This window comes from Theobroma cacao, chromosome 9, assembly GCF_000208745.1.
Source record: "Theobroma cacao cultivar B97-61/B2 chromosome 9, Criollo_cocoa_genome_V2, whole genome shotgun sequence".
Taxonomy (NCBI): domain Eukaryota; kingdom Viridiplantae; phylum Streptophyta; class Magnoliopsida; order Malvales; family Malvaceae; genus Theobroma; species Theobroma cacao.
This window is the reverse complement of record NC_030858.1, coordinates 22,046,941-22,064,932: the sequence shown is the minus strand read 5'-3', so window position 1 is coordinate 22,064,932 and position 17,992 is coordinate 22,046,941. Positions and strand designations below refer to the sequence as shown.

Below are 17,992 nucleotides of genomic sequence, written 5' to 3'. Positions count from 1 at the left end.
TCTTTTCTATGTAGGATTTGTGGCTTTACCTGCTGTTTACTGGAAAAAAATCTGACTAAAAAAAAAATGTACATAATTCTTTTCAATAATAGGTTTTTGAAATACTATCTCATGAAAAACCTTATCAAGAAAAAAGCCAATAGGAAAAACCTTAATGAAGGAAAAGAGTATAGTTTGTATTTTACTCTCCAGATGATTGTATTATTTAAGATCTTTAAAATAACAAATTTTAATCTTTTATACTAACTTTTCAAATATTGTAGTAGTAAGGGCTTTGGTGAATAGTTTTGATAGATTGTCACTTGAATGAATTTATTGAACACTAATATCACCTTTTCTTGGATATCATTAATGAAGAAAAATTTTAGCGAAATATGTTTTGTTTTATCACCTTTACTATATCCTTTCTTTAACTAAGCTATGCAATCGGTATTATCCTTATATAATGTTGTTGGAATTTTCTTCTTGGTTGACAAGTCACGTATTTCTTAAATATGTTGAGTTACAAATCTTAACCAAAGACATTCATGACTTGTCTCATGAATTGCTAAAATTTCTACATGGTTAGAAGAAGTAGCAACTATAGTTTGTTTTACAAAACACTATGAAATAGTCGTGCATCCATATGTGAATAAGTAACTTGACTGGGATCAAACTTTGTGTGGATCAGATAAACATTTTGCATCTGCAAAATCAATTAAATTTGATTTTGATACATTTAATTAATATACGCTCATGTCCGTTGTTTCTCAAAGATATTGAAGTATATGTTTAATTCCCTTTTAATGTCTTCGAGTTAGACAAAAATTATATCTTACTAACAAATTTACAACAAATGATATATCAGGTCGTGTATTGTTAGAAAGATACGTTAGTACTCTAATTGCACTAAAATATGGTACTTCAAGACCAAGAAGTTCTTCATCATATTCAGAAGGTCAAAAAAATGGTCCTTTTTCACATCTAGTAACCTTATAATCATTGGTGAACTCAATAGATGTGTTTTGTCCATATAGAATCGTTTTAGCACTTTTGTTATATAATTTGATTGATGGACAAAAATTCCATTTGTCAAGTTGTTGTTAAATTTTCTACCCACCCAAGAATACGTATCACAAAGATAATATAGAGATGAGTAGAGTGTCAATCTCACAAAGAATTGAATTAATTCCTCACAAAGAATTGAATTAATTCTTACTATTAACTACTAAAATTAACACACTTTAATTTTATCTAAACAATTAAAATTTAAATTTAAAACTAATAAACTAAAAACTAAAACTAATCTAAAATATATCAACAGAATTATTAACTTCTAGTGATTACTAGACCTAAGATTATGATATCCCTCAATACTTCATCTGAATATTGTCTCTCTCTCTCTTAACTCAATTTAATGGATTAAGTTGCTAACCTAGAGTCCTAAATTATTTACAAGTCTTTGTCGAGTTTGTCGTAAAAATACCTTTCCCAATTAATTTACTATATGTTTATGCAAATTAAATTGAAGAAAGGCTCATTAAGTTCGTACTCTAATTTTAGCTACGTATGGCTTATAGGTGTATGTCTACCCTATATGCAAATCAAATCACCTAATCAACTAAGTGCATTTGATCATACGTTGTTCTATTCTAGGTTTGCCTACATCTCCTTCATCAAGGTTTAACTTAGGTTTCCAATTCAATCTAATTAGTGGCCAATCAATCAAAAGCATTAAGAACAGAATAAAATAAACAACTTAAATCCATCAAACATAAGTAAAAGAGAGATAAATAATTCAGACTACATATTGAGTTTAATCATAATCTTAGATAAAAAGTTTAGTTCTCCATAAAGTCACACATTATCATTGAATAAAGTTTAACATTTAAAAATTAAAACCAAGAGAATAAGAGAATGACAAAAAGATAGAAAAAACCAAAGATTGTATTCTTGATCTCTAAATCTCCTTGGATCCTTCAAATTCTTCTTAGATTCAATGATTTTGCGGCTTGACTTTCAACTGTCAATCTGGTGTTTTGTTTTTTATAAAAAAAAGTCTTTCGAAAGGTTATTTTTATAGGGCTTTGAAGTTAGGCCAAGTTGGGTGAAGAAAAAAGTCAATTCCAATTAGGATTTCCTCACCAGACTACATGGGCAGTAGTAGCCTTGTTCAATTAATTAACAGAAATCGTAATTGCTCTAGGACTGCTACAATATGTCAACTTCAACAAGAGTTTTGACCACTTTCTAGGTTGAATTGGGTGAAGTGGTAAACATAAAAGGTGTAGCATTTTCTCTAATCTTTCCAATGGTTTAAGAATCCCTTCATTTGTAGCTTTGTAGAGAGAGTTATGGCTGAAATACCAAAATATGTTTAGTGGAAGTTTACACCTTGAAATTGCTCTTCTTTTTCTGCTAAAATTTGTCTTTCATCAAATGCCTACAAAACCAAAAATAAATTAATAACAACCCATCTTAACCACATTAATACCAAATTAAGTATAAAATTAACTAAGATTAGATTGAATCACCTAAATTAAGTAGTTTAAAATAATTAAATATAATCTACTAATTTCTATACATTACTACAAGAACTAAGCTAAATTAGCATCAAAATTAAGTCCAAATAACTCTATATCATAGAATTATCACAAGTGCTCAATTTAAAGACACAAACAAAACTTTTTTTTTCTAAGGTCTTTTGTCTCAATTTCTTTCTTTATGTAATTCATGGCTTCTGATAATTCTTCAAGGGTACCAATAATATTCAAGTCATTAACATAAACAATAATTATGACAAATTCATATATGAATACATGGACATATAAGATCAATTTTATAGCCTTCTTTTAACAAATATTCACTAAGACATTTATACTACATGCGTCCGGATTATTTTAATCCATATACATATTTATTTAATTTGGTCGAATAAATTTTTAAGGAATTATATGCGTGCTTCAGGTAACTTAAAGCTTTCAGGGATTTTCATATAATTATCAATATTAAGTAAGCCATATAAATAGGTTGTAGCTATATTCATTAGATGAATTTCAATCTTATCACGTATTGCTAGACTAAATAAATAAAAAAATATAATTGCATCCACTACAAGAAAATATGTTTCGTCATAATCAATACCAGGTTTTTGGGTAAAATCATATGCGACAAGTCGTGTTTTATATCTCACAATCTTATATTTCTCATTTCGTTTTTACACAAATACCCATTTAGATCCCATTGGTTTTAAATTATTTGTTGTGTGGACTATAGGTCCAAAAACTTCACATTTTGCAAGTAAATTTAATTTCACCTTGATTGCGTCATTCCATATTAGCCAATCATTCCTATGTATACATTCTTTAATAGATGTAGGTTCAAGATTCTCATTTTTTTCATAATATTGAGCATTACATTATATGCAAAAATATCATCGACGTTTATTTCATTTCAATTCCATCTTTTCCCTGTTATGACATAATTTATTGAAATCTCTTCATTTTTAATGATTTCAAATACTTGAATTTTTTTTAAAATTTCTTCAATTATGTCAGGGGTCTTTTCTAAAGTTTTTGTTTTCTTTTTCTGACCATTTTGTATATTTGTTCCTTTTCTTTTTGAGGATTTTATCTTTGAAATCAATTGGTTTCCCACGCTTTTGGCGTGCCTTGTCTTGCAAGGACATTAATTCTAATAGAAACATTTGCAGATAATATATGAGATTTAGTTACTCTCTTTAAATTAGTAAATACTTCGAGCAACTGATTTGTTATATTTTGCAAATGAATTATCTTTTATACTTTAAGTTTACATTGATTTGTGCAAGTATCAAAACTAGATAATGATAATGCATTCCAAGAAATTTCTTTTTCTAGCTACTTATTTTCTCTCCTTAATGTTGGAAAAATTATTTCATTAAAATGATAATTGAAAAACCATATCATGAATAAATCTCTTGTTAATGGTTCTAGATATTTAATTATAGATGGAGATTCGTATTCAACATATATTCTTAACCTCCTTTAAAGATCCATTTTTGTGCATTGTGATAGAGCAATTGGGACATATATCGTACATCCAAAAATTCTTAAATAGAAAATATTTGGTTCCTTACCAAAAAGTAATTCTATATGAGAGAATTTATGATATCTTGTTACCCTTATGCGTACGAGTGTTGTTGCATGCAAAATAGCATGCCCTTAAGCAGAAATTAGACATTTAGATTTCATAAGCAATGACTTACAATCAATTGGAAGTATTTAATAAACGATTATGTTATAAACATAAGTAACAGGCTGTTCAACAGTTATTCTAATTAATATGCAATATTCATTAAAAGCTTGAGACATAAATTCATCAGTATTGTCAAGATAAATTGTTTTGATTGCATAATCAGAAAAATGTACTCACAAACGAATGATTTGGGTGAGTAATCTTGCAAATGCCAAATTGCAAGTTGATAATATAAGTACACATGTGATTATCTAGTTGATGCATTGATTACAACTATAAAATATCTAAATGGTTAACACGGTGGATACATGGGTCCACATATATTGTCCTGAATACATTCTAAAAATGTAGGGGATTCAGTCCCAACTTTAACTAGTGATGGCCTTATAATTAATTTACCTTTAGAGCAAGTTCATAAGGACTTAATTGAATAAAAATATAATTATTGTATTTAGGGTTGCAACTTAATTTAACTATATAAATATGTTATATTAGCCTACTAAAACTCTAAGCCTTCAACCACTTTTTAGCCATTTCATAAAAATAAGAAAAGAAAATTAGTTTTTTTTTGTCTAACAGAAATAAGATTCGGGAAAACTTTTGGTCTTTTTGTTCGGGAAACAAAACTTGCTAACACAAGTAAAATCCTACCTTTGAGAAGGTCTTATTTAGTTACTATGTGGATTACTGTTAAGGGTCAAACATTGGGGTGGCTGAAGATTTGATAAATCTTAAAAGTGAAGAAGCAAAGGACTCGGTTATAGGATTTTAGACCATCTTATTCTATTTTCGAGTTTCTTGCTTCATCACAAGCCTTTTGGATTTAATTGGTTTTTTATTACGATATCTGAAGCAAGGTATGTTATACTTAAACTTAGAAATGTTTATAATTAATTTGAAAATTATATAAAAAAATACAAACATTGATCTTGTGGGATTCAACTATTTCTTTGATTAAATGTTTATTTTATTTTTTCACTGCGTTATACTTTTTAATTTCATATTTAAGCATGAGGTTGAATCCCAGTAAGAGAATCGTGCTAATAATGTATTATGAAATATAAAGTAAAAAACAACTATAAGAAAAAAATATTAATAAAGTAAGAAGATCTTAATCGAGAGTGTATTTACAAATGCACTAAAGAGCCTATTTATAGGTTAATAATCCCTTAAATGCTAATCTTAATCCAATCTAAATTTACATAAATAAATCTAAGAATTCAAATCAAATTATATTTCTTATGTCTGACCTATTGCACTGTTTGACTTGATATGTGCTTTTTGGGTTATAACATAGTGGACATTTACACATATATTCATAACATGTTGGACCTTTTTCTCATTTTTTAAAATTTTCTATATTCTTTGTTTTTTCTTTTACTTTTTTTTCTTATAAGAAGAACTTAAAAACTGTTATCAACTATAAAAATTTAGTCCATTTATAAAAACATTTAGTCAATTATTTGTTTTTAATATTGGGGTAAAATATATATTAGGTTGTTTAGTGAAAGAAAAAAATAAAAGAGAAAATATATAAAAAGATAAATGAAAACAAATTAAATTTTTTTGGTTCTTCTTTTTAACTTTTTCTTCTTGATTTTCCCTTTGTTATACACAATTACATAAAAATAATAGTTTAAAATATTTTTTTTGAAAAGTACGTAATTTTTGTTGTTAAATGCTAAGATTTTGATGAACCTTGGTCTTTATCGGTACAGTAAAAAAATAAAAATAGAATAATTAAAGATATTACTGCATTTCACATGTATACAATAATATATGTTGTAATAGTTGTATTTATCATATTTTTCATTCTATAACTTTTTGTAGGTAAGGACTAAGCAAGTCCATGTACTAAAAATTACATATACAAAATATTATAGCATGGTCGTAGAAAATGTAAAGCAATATTATGATAATTTGTAATTTTATAGATTGATTGTTAGCTTAATTACAAAAAGCGATGTTTGTAAACAAAAGTTAGTATAAGGCTTTGGCAAAGCTCTACAAAAAGATGCACTGCTTTACGTTTTTTTGAAGTAGTGTGTTAATGTTCTGCCATTTCTCTAAGCATATGAAAAAAAATATAGTGACAATGTGCAAACAAACATGAAACTTTGTGACTAAACAATTATTTAAAATTAATAGTAACTGATATTGGGCTTGGAACCATAAAACTTCAGATCAAGGATATTTGGCATTTTGCTTGAAATCACAATACTACAAAGCCAAGATAATAAGATATCAAGCATTATAATTGAAACTGTAATACCTCAAATTAAGCATATCAAGTATTATGCTTGGAAACATAGCATTGTAAATTAAGGATATAATTAAGCAGTATTAAGGATATCATTTATTATGCTTGAAACCATAGTACCCTAGATCAAAGATATCAAGCATTAAGCTTGGAAGTGTAGCACTGCAAATCAAGAATATCAAGCATAATGATTTAAACTATATCACAATAGATCAAGGATATTAAACATTATGCTTGATACTATAACATCTTATATTAAGGATATCATCTATTTTGTTTGGAATTGTAGCACCCCAAATCATAGATATCAAGCAATATGCTTGGAAACATAGCACTACAGATCAAGGATATTATTAAATAGTGGATATCATAACATATCAAGGATATCATCTATTATGTTTGGAACCATAGGACTTCAGATCAAGGATATTGGGCATTATTGTTGTAATCATGGCACTACAAATCAAGGATAATTAAGCAGTGGATATCAAGTAGATATCATAAGAAATCAAGGATATCAAGCATTATAATTAGAACTGCAGCACCTTAGATGGAGAATATCAAGCACTATGCTTGAAAACATAGCACTACAAATCAAGGATATAAGTAAACAGTATCAAAGATATCATCTATTATGCTTAGAACTGTAATACTAGATCAAGAATATCAAGCATTAGGCTTGGAAACATAGCACTATAGATCAAGGATATCAAGTATAATGATTTAAATTGTATCACTATAAATCAAGGATATCAAGCATTATACATGATATCATATCACCCTATATCAAGGATATCATCTGTTATGCTTGAAATTTTAGTATTATAGATCAAGAATATTTACTGGATATCAAGCAGATATCATGACATAATAAGGATATCATCTATTACGCATATGGAGCATTATGCTTGGAATCATAGCACTACAAATTAAGGATAATTAAGTAGTAGATATCATAACAAATCAAGGATATCAAGCATTAGAGTTACAGATCAATGATATTTAGTAGAAAAATCTTGTAAATATGGTAATAATAGTAAGAAAGAATAATTTTAAATTAAAAAATTATAAATAATAATAGTAGTAATAAATCTAAGATAATTGTTTTAAAATATTAAAATTTTTTTTAAAAAAATTTCTTGGTGTTTCAATTTTATTAACAAATTTTCATATTATATTTGAATTTTTATTATTTTATTATTTATTATTTTGAGATGATTATAATGTTTATTATTATTTTGTTTTATTTTTCAATTGTTTCTTCATTTTTTGGGCTTTGGGTTTTCCTTTTATATATGTTATAGATATAATGACTGTTAATTTCACTCTTAGCCTTGCCAAAAATTAGATGTGTAACCCTTATGAAGCATGAGGTAGGCTAACAGTTTTCACTTGCAGGAAGAGTGATAATTCAAGAATATACTCTCATCCAAATCGACAAAACTGAGGGACAAAACATATGAAAGACTTGGAGAAGATGGTACTGCATCGAGTGGTAAAAAATAAACAGAGCACCCATTGTAGCCACTCACGTATCGGGCCACACAAAGGAAATCGATTGAAACCACTTCCCAATGAGCTAAACCATTGACATACATAGTCGAAAAAAAAAATGCTTTTGAAAATACTCATGTGGACTAAAACCATTGCAGACATGTGGCTATAACACACGAGTGAAAAATTGGAAAACCAAGACAGAGCAACACACCAACCAACGTCTGACCCATGGTTGAAAACTTTTTTTTCCCAAACCCAATGTTTGACCCAATACTGAAAGCTTTTTCTTTCCCAAAACACGATCCCAAACATATTTTTTCCCTCCAAATGCAAAAAAAAAAAAAAACAACAACCAACTTGTTCCACATCGAATCCAAGCTTTGACCTAAACATGTCAAAGAAGATTAGTATTTTTTTGGTGAGAAATATAAGGTATTTGTTTTATATAGAAAAATTTTACTTATAGGTAGATGAGTGCTGAAGAATGATGAGGACACTAACATATTGGATTTATATGCAGAATTGATGCTTTGTTGGGCCATAGGAAAAACCAAACTTCACCTCATGATTTAAGCCTATTTTGCCTATAATCAATGCAAAACATACAAAAAAAATTACTGAGGATGGAAGCTTTGCTAGCTATTCTCACCACCACGCATCAACTAGAAACACCCAAGACGTGGCACTTAAAGAGGCAAAAAAACGTGGCCAAATGTGAGAGCTTCATTAAGGCTTCCTTTTACTTATAGGTAGATTTTAGAAAAACAACCTAACAAAAAATCACTTCGAATACAAAGATTTTTGGATAAAAGAAATGCTTGACAAAGAAGCGAACCACGTTCATATAGTTTAAAATAATCTTTGAGGAAATCATGTCCACGAAGTTTAGAATAATGTTCAAAGCATGAAATATAAAATTTTGAAAATAAATTGCAATTAGAAAAGGAAAAGGAAAGAAAAAAGTTAAAAGAAAAAAACTTGGAATATAGGTTTTTCTTTTTTATTTATCATTCTTTTAATTTAGGTATTTTCTTTAAAAAAATTACAAATCAAAATAATTTGTACAAAAAATTCAAAATAAAAATTTATTAATTCAAATTCTTTTTAAAAAAAAAACTCTCACAGCATCGCGCTGGGATTTTTCTAATGTACTTTGATATTTAATTTATCTATTTCTTAACATGTGATACATGTAATGAAAATAAATAGGATAAAATACTTAGATCTTCGTAAGTTCTAATCGAAATTTTAAGTAAGTCTATTAGTTTTCGAAATGAACATTCCGTCCCTAAAAAATATCTTTCGCTGGACACATAAATTCAACCATTAGTCAATTGTTGTTATTTCTATTAATTTAATGACGTGGTAATATTGAAAAGACAATGTTACATTTTATTAATTCTAAAAATTACTATTATATAAATTTTTTTATAAAAAAAAAGATTCAAGGGAGTATTTTCCTTTGCTCCCTTAGGGAGGGGAGCACCAAATCCTCTTTTAAGAGCACTAGATTTGGTGCTCACTAGTGCTTTTTTGAATTTTTTTTAAAAAATTATATAATAATAATTTTAAAAAATAATAAAAAAAGTATTTTAGTTATTATATATTTTTTATTAACGATATTTATATTTTTAAGATGAATTATTTATTTTAAAAATTAATAAATTCGTATAAAATTATGACTTAAATTAAAAAATGAGAGTATTTCATCGAAATAAATATTATGTTTATAGAGGACTAATGTTAAAGTTTATCATGTTTACTTTATCTTAGAATTCTTCCGAACATATAACGTGTTTTGTTTAATTATAATCACATTGAGTATGTAGATTATAATCTAATATTTTAAAGTAACACGCAAAATCATATCCTGACTGTGCCACGTGACAGATAACCATGGCGTTACTTTTAATAAATACACTTTCCAGCAAAATGTGATTAAATTTGGGAAGCGCAGGCAAAGAAAAAAGGCCTTCGTTTGCAGAAAGAAAAGTAGAGATGGCAACGGCTCTGAGGAACATTGGCAGAAGAGTGGGTCTGCCCCTCTGTAGGATGAGACCGTTTTCGACTGCTACTTGCGATGTTGAGAATCAACAGAGCGCCAAATCCATCAACCTTTACTCTGCCATCAACCAAGCCCTTCATATTGCGCTTGAAACTGATCCTCGGTTCGTTTCTTTCAAATTCGCTGCTTGGCGTTTGCCCTTGTCTTATTTCTTTTCTTTTTACTGAGATATTAATCTGTTGTTAATTTTTAACATATGTGAGCTTGTTTAATGCTAAGCTGCTATCCCGTTTCTTCTTCACGGTTAATGCCAGGATTCGTTCAAATTTGTATATGTAGTAATATGTTGGAGCTTTAATTGGAACTCGCAAGTTTTAATAACCAATTACTTTAGCCTATAAGAGCGTATACAAGCATATTGTTATTGTTATTTGTTAGTATTATTTATTATTTACAAGGTGACAACACAAGGCTGGGCTTGATTTAAATGAAAGTTTTATGTTGTGGGTGGGGGAATTGCTTTCATCAAATACTACTAGTTCCTTCCATCCGACTGTGTGCTTGTAGATGATTATTTTCAGTTAAGCTTATTTTTCTTTTTCCAATTGCTTGACAGCGCATTTGTTTTTGGAGAAGATGTCAGCTTTGGTGGAGTTTTCCGTTGCACAACGGGACTCGCTGACCGATTTGGTAAAAGTAGGGTGTTCAATACCCCTCTTTGTGAACAGGTAACCAATTAGTGTCAGATTCTATTGCTGAATGCTTATCTACCCTTGTTCATAGATTGCAGACTTTTTTAACGATATCTGATTTCATGGTGAACCCTACAATGCTAACTTTGCTACCTAATTAATTTCGAGTTTGGATGGACAACATTAGCTTGTATGGCTCTTTTTGATTAATTACTGTTTTGAGAAGATGTATCTGTAATAATCAAGCTTAATCTTCTTGTAGGGCATAGTCGGATTTGGCATTGGCCTAGCTGCAATGGTGAGTTTGAGGATTTAATCAGTTGACTGCATAAGCTCACAAATTGAACCTTTAAACAGTTTGCCTTTTTAATCCATCTAATATAATTGCTCTGCTCTTACCTTCATTGAACATAACAGGGTAATCGAGCCATAGCAGAAATTCAGTTTGCAGATTACATTTTCCCTGCTTTTGATCAGGCAAGCATCTTCTTTAGTTCTTTGTTATTCACATTCCCAGTCCACACCTTTTCTCTTTTTTTTTTAAACATAATTTATTCTTGTAGATTGTAAATGAAGCTGCAAAGTTCAGATACCGGAGTGGGAATCAATTTAATTGTGGAGGTAAATTTGGTCATTGATTTTGATGCTTAGCACTTCATTTCGACTCTCTCAACCAGCTGCTTTTATTTTGTATTGCATGCTGAGTTTTCTGGCAAATTTCCAGGTTTGACCATTAGAGCCCCGTATGGTGCCGTTGGTCATGGTGGACATTACCACTCACAATCACCTGAAGCTTTCTTTTGCCATGTACCTGGTATCAAAGTATATTTCTGCTTCCTGAGCTTGTTTCTCTTTCATTTTTTATTCTCTGATGCTATCTTTTTCTTTCAAGTGCAATAGCCCATGTGGTACTGGCATGCTTAGAAAAACCATAAAAATAGCTCAATTCTGTATCATTTAGATATTTCATTTCATGAAATCAAACGAGTTAGCATTGTGATACACTCTGGGCAGCATGTGCACAAGTTGCAAACAAATTAGCAACCACAACACAAACTTATGTTATTTCATTCTAATTTAAACTTTTCATTCTTTTAGCGTTTACACTTCTATTTCCCCTTTTCCTTCAAATATGCAATTGCTTACACAGGTCTCTATTGGATCTTAAAGATATGTTACGTGTGAACATTTCCTAATTTTGCAATGGAAGAACTGAACAACTTTAGTTGACTTTTTGGCTAGTAATTGTTGCACTCTGAACTTGGATATTTTGAATCATTATAACTGTTCCTTTATTTGTCTATTGTCCTTTTCTTGTCCCTATATTTTGGTCAAATTACTTCTTATTTAATTGAACCATTGTTGAGACACTGTGTTTAATGTATTGATGAGAGCTGTACAAAACATTTGGCACTTTTTTTTTGGTTCCTAAACTTTGCTTCATGGGATGTTTGGGCCAAACAGCTTAATCTTCTGAAAGATTAATAAAATTTTCTCCCTCTAAAACATGCTTCTCTTATAGGTGGTCATTCCTCGCAGCCCACAGCAAGCAAAAGGATTACTGTTGTCATGCATTCGTGATCCGAACCCTGTTGTATTTTTTGAGCCAAAGGTACTTGCTAAACTTATCCCAGATTGAAAGGTTAATTTGTACTGAATTTATCCTTGATGATTTCTTCAACTAAAGCTGTAAATGTACCTTGGAACTTTAGTGGCTTTACCGTTTGGCAGTGGAAGAGGTTCCTGAGCATGATTATATGTTGCCTTTATCCAAAGCAGAGGTAACTGCTGGTTCTTTCTGTTTTAATAGGAAATTCTGAATCTGAACTTAAAATTGCAAATGCAATGCGTAGGTAATTCGAGAAGGAAGTGACATCACCCTAGTCGGGTGGGGAGCACAACTCTCCATCATGGAACAAGCCTGTATTGATGCAGAAAAGGTTAGTGATTTTCATTTCTCAGTTCTGTTGATCAATGACAACAGTGAGGTACAAAATTAGGGGCAGCCCAAAATCTCAATTGCTCATCTTGGGTTAAAGTTTAGACCTTCCTTTGAAATCAGAGAGGGTACTACTTGACTAGAATGGCCCGTTGTTCACTTTTTGATAGCTAATTTAAGATGTAGGCATTGAAAGTGTCCAGATACATAATGAAATTATTACAAATAGTGGGTGTCACAAATACACTGTATTTGGGGAGCATTATTTTGTCGCCACTGGTTTGAAGTTATACATAATGAAAGTATTACAAATATGTGGTGTCACAAATACTCTCTATTTGAGGGGCATTATTTTGTAGCTGCTGGTTTGATGTTTTTCATTATTAGTTCTCATATGTTAAATCTGACTTGTTAAGTAAATCCAGAATCATTGAGGGCCACTAGCATTGATTTCGTATGGTCATATGCTCAGGGATGCTTTTTAAGAATTTTCACCACAAAATCTAAATCATTTGAATTACGGGATTTTTCAGGATGGAATTTCTTGTGAGCTTATAGATCTGAAAACTCTAATACCCTGGGACAAAGAAACGGTTGAAGCCTCGGTCAGAAAAACTGGAAGACTTCTTGTGAGCATAATGCCTCTTTAATAAGTATGAATATATGTCCCCTGGAACTGATTGGCAGTTAATGATTATTACTTCTTGTCATCTGCATAGGTTAGTCATGAAGCTCCAGTTACCGGAGGTTTTGGTGCTGAGATCTCAGCTTCCATTGTTGAACGTTGCTTCTTAAGGGTAAGTAATTTCATATACTTTGTTCTGCTTATGGAGTATTACAGAGAGCCAATTCAATTTTTTTTTATTGAATCTCAGGCCTTTCACTGCACTAACAACCTTTTTCTTGCACCGATAATCCTAAACATCCTTGCCAGCACCCTCAAAACCCAAAAAGAAGAAAATGAAAAAAATAAAAAAGTGCAAACCATGCTGACTTGTCTCTGTGGTGACAAGAGAATGCATGCAGCGGAATGGAACTGATAAAGTTGATAGAGTCTAGGATGACCTATTGGCAACATGGCTGTGAATAATAATTTGGTTAGTTACAGATTTGGTATCCGAACTATAATGAAGTTGTCGATTTTGTGCTGAAAGTTTAAAAATTTGCAATTAGATACTCGAAATTTACTTATGTTGAGCAATTTAAATAAGGCATGATGAGCTCGTGCTATAGTTGTCGAATAAAATCCTGATTATTGTGATTTAGGTAGGATGCCATGTGACATTTGATTGAAATACCTTTGAATCGTTAGGTGCAAATTGTTGTCATTCATCTCCTGCTAGGTACTTCTCACGCAGCAGTCATTGGCAGTGGAAATACTGCTAAAATAGATGTTGTGGTGAGGCTGTTGTTGATTGACAAAAATGCATGTGTTTGTGCAGTTGGAAGCTCCTGTAGCGAGAGTGTGTGGCCTCGACACCCCATTCCCTCTTGTTTTTGAACCCTTCTACATGCCAACAAAGAACAAGGTTATTCCTAGTCCTGCAATTCCAACATATTGGGTGGAAGTATGTGGCATCTTTGCTAACATGTATTCTGTGTTGGTTTAATCGTGTGCAGATATTGGACGCCATCAAAGCGACTGTCAATTACTAGGAACTCCTACATGTCCCATACATGCATGTTCAAAAAGATGAAGACCTTGTCTTATTGGATAGGAGTGTTAACATAAGGAAAGATGTACATCAATATCTCAACTCATATTTTTTAGAGTATAATAATAATAATAATAACAATTGTATAGAATACGATTCTTCTTGAACCTTCGTCTACCAGAGGATCCAGGTCAGTCCTTTCTTTCGCTTTGATTTCTTAATTCTAAGTAAGCTATCACGTTTCATCTGACACCTTGTGGACTCCAATTATAGTTCTTTCATTTTTCTTTTATTTGAAGAATGGAGAAGTTAAACACAGCTCTTTCAAGCAGAAAATGCATACATTTATCTTTAAATCAATGTTTGATATGTTTGAGTTGGACTATCGACCAGACTGGCGAGTTCGGCTGGAAAATATTATTATAGTAATAAATTATATTTTTACTTTTAATATAACTTAAAAAACATTATAATATTAATTTAAAAATCTTTTTAAGGTTTTCTTAATTAAAATAATAAAAATTGGTTTCGGCGATTTTTTTTAAAGGTATTAACCGGACTCAAACTCAAAGTCGATTGGGTTCCACCCAGGGACATCACTTCTAACTAAAATCACATTCAGGTTATAAATCGATTTTTATAGAGTTGATTTCAATTGTTGATCTAAACATCAATTAGATTAAAATTTTAACTAAAAGACCCTTTTAATAGGATTTTAAAGAAAAAAACCAAAGGCCTCAGAGATCTTGGTGGACAAGAATCATCAGATGGTGGTTTAAACGTGAACCCCATCAAGAGTAGCAAATATTTTATCACATCACCGGCCCCAGTTGCTTCATATAAGAAAACAAATATAAAAAAAAAAACGTAAAGGAGAGGAGGAGCCTCAAGAGTCAGAAGTAGCTGGTTATGTTCTCATCTCGGAATCAATGGGAATCCGTCTGATTGATTTCATCATCCTCCACCCCTTCCTATATTTCTCCTTCCATTTAAAAACAAAGATACTAAAGTATGTATCTCCCTTGTCACCGAATAACCAACTCAAAAAACAGAGGATAATCGGAGCTAAAGGGAGAGTACACACAGAGGAAGGCTGCGCATACAAAACCCATCACTTTGGCCTAACGATAGATCCCTTGATCCATTCAATACAAAAGATCAAAGGATTGCAATTACTAGGCCATTAAAAGCAAATCAAATAACTTTTTTGAAAGAAAGAAATAAAAGGAACAGAACAGAGTTGCTTCTTTAGCCCACCACTCTCTAATGGTTGTCGCAGTAATCATGAATATATAGCGATAGAGAGAGAGAGAGCGAGGCGAGGACTCGCACACAAGAAACCCTAACGCCTTCTTGTTTGGGCTGCGACGGCGCCCTCTCACTCCTTTACTTTTGGTTCTCTGTTTTATACGCCATCGCTACAAGCCCAGTTGCTCAGCCCAACTTACAGCCGGGTTCCATTTCTTCTTTATAGGTAACTTACAATTAGGGATGTCAATGATCCCTTAAAATCAGGCCTGCATTACCTGACCCAATTAAAGAACTTAGGTTATCTCATAATCAGATTCACATAGTACAATTATTACTTATTACGGGATTTGAATAGAGATGAAGTAGTGATTTTAAGAGTACCGATATTTGAATTCGATTATAAACAGTAATTTTTAATATTAAATTTTAATTTTTTATATATTATTTTTTATTTATAAATTTCTTATAATTAGTGTAATATTAACTAAAATTTATTAATTGCTATAAATATGATTTTAAACTTTAATTTTATCTTTTTTATGAACTAATTTTAATTATTAATTTAATTTTCAATAATAATATACACAAATTTTATTTTAAATTTATTTTAATAAGATATTTAAGGGATACTTTTTAGGATATTCAAGTATCCTATCAAATAATTGAGTTTGGGTATCTTAAAAATAACGGGTACCTTAGTTGTTGTCATTCCTATTTACAATCATCAATTTTTAGCTTGATTGGAAGAAATAATTGGGCAAATTGGAAGGAAAATTTGGTCATTTTTAAATTTCGATCATTTTGAGTTTAAATTATTTTCAATTCAAATTGTTTCAATTCTATATTATTACCGGTTCGAATCGTGTCGAGTTTTAGGATTTTGGTGTTTGGGTCATTTGAGTTTAATGTTTCAAATTATTGACTTTTATAATCAAATTAAGTTAGATCTCAAAGATCTTTCAAGTCAACACATTTTAATAATTTTAGGTATAATATCTAAAATTCTCTTAACTATTTAAAGAAATTCAAATAAATTATTATTCTTTTATTGTGTTCAATTAAGCTCTTGTATTTTTATTTTGAGTAAATAAACTCTTATGACTAATGGTTGGCTAACTATTATTAATCAAAATATTACTTGTCAATTCTATACCACTATGAAACCCTACACCTTAAGTAAAAGGTAGAAAGTAATCATACTTGGTGAGCAAATTTAAGTTTAAGTTTAAGTTTATAAATAGTATTTGATGTGTTTATGCCAAAAAGATCTCACCGGCGAGTGATCGACTTTGTGTTTGTAAGGTACAGGGAAAAGAAAAAAATGGAATCGATTGTTCAACCTGGGAGTAGGATGTTCATGGTAGGTAAAAAACTGATGGTTAAGAAAGCGTTTTGTGAGAATCAATCTAGTGTTCCTCATGATAATGGTTGTCCATTGCAATCTCCAAGTAGTCAGTGTTCTTTCAAAAAGGTCTTGTGTGAAACCCCAACCTTTTATGCAATAATGTTCTTTAAACTTAAGTAAGATATTGAGTAAGTTTGAATGTATTCTATGAATGAGTTATGTTCGAGTATAATTTTAAATGTTGGAAGTGTTTTTCCAACTATATTGACATGAATTTCTTCCTGTGATGTTGTTGGATTGATGTGATACTTATGAATGAAAGAATAATAGGAAAGGAAAGCCAAGGAAATGCATTTTTATGAAATGAGGCATGAAGGGTCAATCTAGTGGCAAGGAGGGGTCGATCCCTAGAGGTTTATAGCCTTACATAACTATTGGAAATGCCTAGGATTGACCCCTGATGGAAGGAAGGGTCGATCCTCACTTCACAAGAATTTAGATTAGCTACTGGAATTGGTTAAGATTAACCTTTAAGCAAGGGAAGGTTGTTTTTTGCCAATCTCTTATCATTGGCCTCAAATTGACATAAAGGGTAAAACAATAATTTCACCTTTTGTCATTGGATGGTTATGAGGGTTCACAATATAAGGCTTGCAATTGGACAACTAATAATTAATATCAAATAATGAATTATTTCTTGTAATAATAGTTAATCCAAAAGTGCAACCATGAATCTATAGTGGAGTGATTTCATGGTTAATAAGCTTGAATTATTTTTAATGAGATTAAGAATAATTCTAAGTTTATTGGAGCTTGGAATATCTATGTTCAAATAGATTCCCCACTTAGCTTCGTAGAATTCAACTTGTTTAAGTTGAAATGTATGTTTTAATTTGTTTAATTAAATTATGTACAAAATTGGCAGCTTGGACATGTTTGTCTTAATTTAGACAAGAAAACATGTTTGGTCTTAATTTAGACAAAAAAATATGTTTGCCTTAATTTAAGACAAGAAAAATATTTTTTGTCTTAATTTAGTCAAGAAAACATATTTGTCTCAATTTAGACAAGATAAAATATTTTTTGTCTTAATTACAAACAAGAGTTGTCTTCAATTAAGATAATTTTAGGAG

The 17,992-nt window shown here is 30.5% G+C and overlaps 1 protein-coding gene across 1 annotated transcript; it reads left to right on the top strand.

The window, feature by feature from the left end:
• Nucleotides 9,908–14,581, top strand: LOC18589127 (2-oxoisovalerate dehydrogenase subunit beta 1, mitochondrial). The gene is made up of 13 exons (XM_007013960.2): nucleotides 9,908–10,140; nucleotides 10,594–10,705; nucleotides 10,932–10,967; nucleotides 11,087–11,146; nucleotides 11,233–11,290; nucleotides 11,394–11,491; nucleotides 12,192–12,281; nucleotides 12,382–12,450; nucleotides 12,523–12,609; nucleotides 13,142–13,237; nucleotides 13,328–13,405; nucleotides 14,051–14,137; nucleotides 14,229–14,581. The coding sequence occupies exons 1-13, from the start codon at nucleotides 9,971–9,973 to the stop codon at nucleotides 14,262–14,264; spliced, it is 1,077 nt and encodes a 358-aa protein (XP_007014022.2). The 5' UTR covers nucleotides 9,908–9,970; the 3' UTR covers nucleotides 14,265–14,581.